General features: G+C 40.7%; 1 protein-coding gene across 1 annotated transcript; it reads right to left on the bottom strand.

Moving 5' to 3' along the window:
* Positions 1 to 915: 915 nt before the first annotated feature.
* Positions 916 to 1881, bottom strand: LOC103208891 (olfactory receptor 10A2). Its single transcript, XM_007954640.2, has one exon. It carries the CDS (start codon positions 1879 to 1881, stop codon positions 916 to 918), a length of 966 nt encoding a protein of 321 aa, XP_007952831.1.
* Between the last annotated feature and the right edge of the window lie 2642 nt (positions 1882 to 4523).

The following is a 4523-nucleotide window of genomic DNA, read 5'->3' as shown; positions in this document are numbered from 1 at the left end:
CCAGGAGCAGGAGGCAGAGCTGGACCCCAAGGTTGAGGGGCTTTCACCCAGCCCCTAGATCCTGGCACTTTGAACTTGGGCTTAAAGCCTCCAAATTGTAAGAATAAACTCCTGTTTGTTAAGGCCATGCCATTTGTGGCATATTTCTTGTCAGAGTAGCACTAGGTAACCAGGACACTGATCTTCCACTTTACCAAGCAGATTGTTCTCCAGGGAATGGCCCCTTCTGAGAACATGACCAAAGTAGGTGAGACGAAGTCTGGCCATTCTTGCTTCTGAGGAGTATTCCAGCTGCACTTCTTTCAGGACAGACTGAGCCAACAATGGATTAGGCATATGAAAAATGAAAGAGTGAGACAAATTATATACTAGAAGGGATTGCTAGTTTGTCTGTGTGCTGATTGAAGTCAGACTTGTCTAAAGTAAGATAAAGTGCCAAAATGACTTGTGATGTATTTTGCTGTCTTTCCCTCTGTGTGTCCCAAGTTCACATTACAGTCAGTTTTATACTTTTCACAATGTACAGTGCATCACTGTTGTTGTTAGGTGCTGTTGAGTTGGTTCCAACCCATAGCAACACCATGTACAACAGAATGAAACACTGCCTGGTCCTGCACCATCCATGTGTCACATTAATAATGAAAATACCTAGAATGGCTTGGCCATGAAAGTGTCAAATGTCAACTGCACCAAAAAGAAAAAGAATGAAAATACTCAAAAGACAGAAGAGTTTTGGCAGATGGTAGTGATAGATCTACACTACCTCTGTGTTCTTTTCTTTCCACTTGGCTTTCCAGTAGTCATTTCAACAGCCAGATGCTCTCTCAGTGGAGATGTAAAGAGAAGCAGAGAGGAATCCCAGACCTGAAACTTATTTTTCCCCATTCAGTAGACTCTAGTCTTATCTTTTTATATCTATAGAATGCAGTTTCTGAGGCCAATAGCCTTGTGGAAGGTCCGGCTGAGGGCATTCTTCACCTCATTGTTTCTCAAGCTATAGATGATGGGGTTCAACATGGGAGTAACAATAGTGTAGGACAATGACAGCAGCTTCTTGCTCTCAGGAGAATTATTAGACTTGGGTCGAAAGTAAGTGAGGCTTGAAGATACATAGAAAAGGGAGACAACAAGGAGATGGGAGGAGCAGGTAGAGAAGGCTTTTTGCTTCCCTTTAGCTGAGGGAATCTTGAGGATGGCGGCAGCAATGCGAGTATAGGAACATAGGATCAGCACACAGGGAGTCATGACAACCAGAATAGTTCCAATGATGGCGTAGATCTCAAATAGTGCTGTGTTTGCACAGACCAACCTCAGCACAGGTGGGCTGTCACAGAAGAAGTGGTTCACTTTGTTGGTGCCACAGAATGGAAAGCTGAAGAGCCATGTGGTCTGCACAGTAGCTACTGGAAAGCCTGGAAACCAGGAGGCAGCAGCCAGTTTGGCACAAGTCCTTTGGTTCATGACAACTGCATAGTGCAGAGGGTTGCAGATAGCTGCGTAACGGTCATATGCCATGGTGGCCAGGAGGAAGCATTCAGCAACTCCAAAGAAGAAGAAGAAGTACATCTGAATAACACAGCCAAGGAAGGAGATGGTTGTGTCCTGGGCAAGCAGGGTTCCCAGCATCTTGGGTACAATGACTAGGTTGAAACCAATCTCCAAGAAGGACAGGTTCCTAAGGAAAAAATACATGGGGCTGTGCAGCATAGAGTCAGCTAAGGTAACCAAAATGATAAGACTATTTCCTATCAGTGTGATGAGGTAAATAATCAGAAATGTCACAAAGAGTAATGACTGTATTTTAATAGGTAGGGAAGAGAAGCTCATGAGGATAAACTCATTTACTCTTGTTTCATTTCCTTCAGCCATAGGTATAAGCATAAGTGCTCAGCTGTGAACATGGAGACATATCCTTGATTGGAAAATTTAGATTCTGGATTTGTTCAGATTTTGTCTCAGTGTCAGAGAAAGAGGCAAGGTCAGGATCTAAATTGAAAGAGAAAGGGCGTTGAGTTTTTTTAAAGAATAAAGACAAAGGAAGAATGGCCAGAATCTAAACTTTGAGATGGACCCAGATCAGCTGCTGGAGTTAATTTTTCCCTATTTGCACATTGAAATTATAGAAAGCCAATACAAAGTCAGAAATATGAGCTATTCGGTTCCTGAAAGGACTACAAAAGGACACATTTTGGATGACAGTGATATTCTTGAAAATACTTAACATTTTGTAAACACGCCCCAATGGTCATGATTTCACTAAATAACATATAATGCAACACGACGCAATGCACTACCATCTAGTGGGATCCGACTCATAGTGACCCTTCCTTATGTTTCTGAGGTGGTGTCACTATAGTAGTAGGTGGCCCAATCTTCCTTCTGAGGAGTGGCTGGTGTGTTTGAACCACCAGCCTTCTGGTTAGCAGTCAAATGCCTTAGGCACTATGCCACCAGAGCTCCCATTTAATATATAAGATAATAAAAAAAAAAATTCTACAAAATCATAGTGAAGATAGAGGGAAAGAGGACAACAGGACCAACAACGGTTACATCAAGATATTCAGGAGCTTCCCTGACCTTCGCTGAAACTCTTTAGAAGTTTGCTGTAAACTGATTGTGAAAGGGCTTCTCTTTTCCTTTTATCTGAGTAATCTCGAACTTGGAATTTTCACAGAGAAATGGTGAAATAAGAGTAGAAATGGAATCAGTTCAGAGACTGGGATAAATGAGGAAGGGATTGAATGTGATTAGGAAAATAGTGCAAGAAAAACTAATCATAATAAGGAGAAGAAAAAGATTTGACATCAGATAAATAAAGAACAAGGATGTGGTCAATCTTACCTACACATTATAGAATTAAAATGGCCTCATAAGCCATTCTAAGGAGTTTGGAATTTATTATGTGGATGAAAAAGAGCCACCAAAATTTCAGAGTGACATTGCCAGTTATTCCATATGGAAAGATTACTCTGATGTGTAAAAATGGGTGGGGTGATATGAGAGTACGAGAGGGATCAAGAACAGTATGCCTGGATTCAAGTAGATGAGAGGTGATAGCAATAGCTCATTCTTTCCTAGTCTTTTTAAAAAATGACCCATTTACCACTTTGTTACCATATTTGTTAAAACAAAGCTGATCATATCTATGAACACCTGTTTTCTGCTCCACACTCATTACATTTGTAGTGGGCTTAAGTGAGAGGGGTCCTGAGGCAATAGTGTGGTTCCCAAATTGAAAAAAAAAAAAAAAGTAGGAAATTTCCATTCATACCCATTATATGTACCCTTTATTCAGAGAGTCAGTGTTTTTATATTACCCATCTCCTGCCAGAATTAGTACTTACCTTTCTATTTCCTTTTAAGGGCTACAATTCCAAAACAATTTGAGAGTTTTGTTCTGCTGTTAGTTGCCATCAAATCAGTTCTGATTATTAATGTCAACCTCACGTATGCAGAGTCAAACTGCTCCAATGGGTTTTAAAGACTGTAACCTTTTGAAAATAGATCACCAGGCCTGTCTTCCAAGGAACCTATGGGTGGGTTGGAACCACCAACCTTTAGGCTAGTCGTTGAGCACTTACGGCTAATAGTTGAGTAGTACGTGCCGCTCAGTGGCACAGTGTTTTGTTGTTTCACATTTTTGTTGGCAGTGAGGTAAAGTAGAAATGGGGAGTCAGGGGGATGAATGGAAATAATACCCATAAAATCCACTGCCATCTAGTTGATTCTAACTCATAGCAACCCCATTGGGTTTCCAAGGCAGTAAATCATTACAGAAGTAGATTGCCTCATCTTCCTTCTGTGGAGCAGCTGGTGGGCTTGAACCTCCAACCTTCTGGTTAGCAGTCAAGTACCTTAAGCACAGCACGACAAAACAAACAAACAAACAAACAAACAAACAAAAAAAACTCACTGCTGTGGAGTCATTTCTAACTCATAGCGACCCCTCCTTGGGTTTCTGAGGTGGTATCTCTACAGAAGTAGATTGCCTAGTCTTCCTTCCAAGAAGTGGCTGATGGGTTTGAAGCACCAGCCTTCTGGTTAGCAGTCAAGTATTTTAGGCACTACAACCTGAATGGATTATCAAACAGCCTACACTGTGCCTAACAGTATAATGTTAGAGTTCCTAAGGCATTTGATTGCTAACCAGAAGTTCAAACCCACCAGCTACTCCTCAGAAGGAGAACTGGGCAATCTACTTTTGTAGAGAAGCTGCCTCGGAAACCCAAGGAGGGTTCACTATGAGTTGGATAGACGGGAGTGAATTTTGTTTTTTGTTTTTTTTGGAACCCGTTTATACTCTCACAAATGCTATAAACTCTTTCTGCTCCCAATGTACATATATCCATATGTATAAAATTATAGTTTTGGATGTTACAGATATCCTGAAAACCATGTATATATATATTGTTGAGGTTTTAGTGCTACAATTTATTTTGGAAATCATGGCCAATGCAATATGGCAAACAAACAAACAACTAAGGCATACATATTGAAAAAAGAGAATATAAAAGTATTGTTAC

The sequence above is a fragment of the Orycteropus afer genome, unplaced genomic scaffold, assembly GCF_000298275.1.
Source record: "Orycteropus afer afer isolate SDZICR_OR568_19922 unplaced genomic scaffold, OryAfe1.0 scaffold00014, whole genome shotgun sequence".
Taxonomy (NCBI): Eukaryota; Metazoa; Chordata; class Mammalia; order Tubulidentata; family Orycteropodidae; genus Orycteropus; species Orycteropus afer.
The sequence above is the reverse complement of the archived record's forward strand: the minus strand, read 5'-3'. Positions and strand labels throughout refer to the sequence as shown.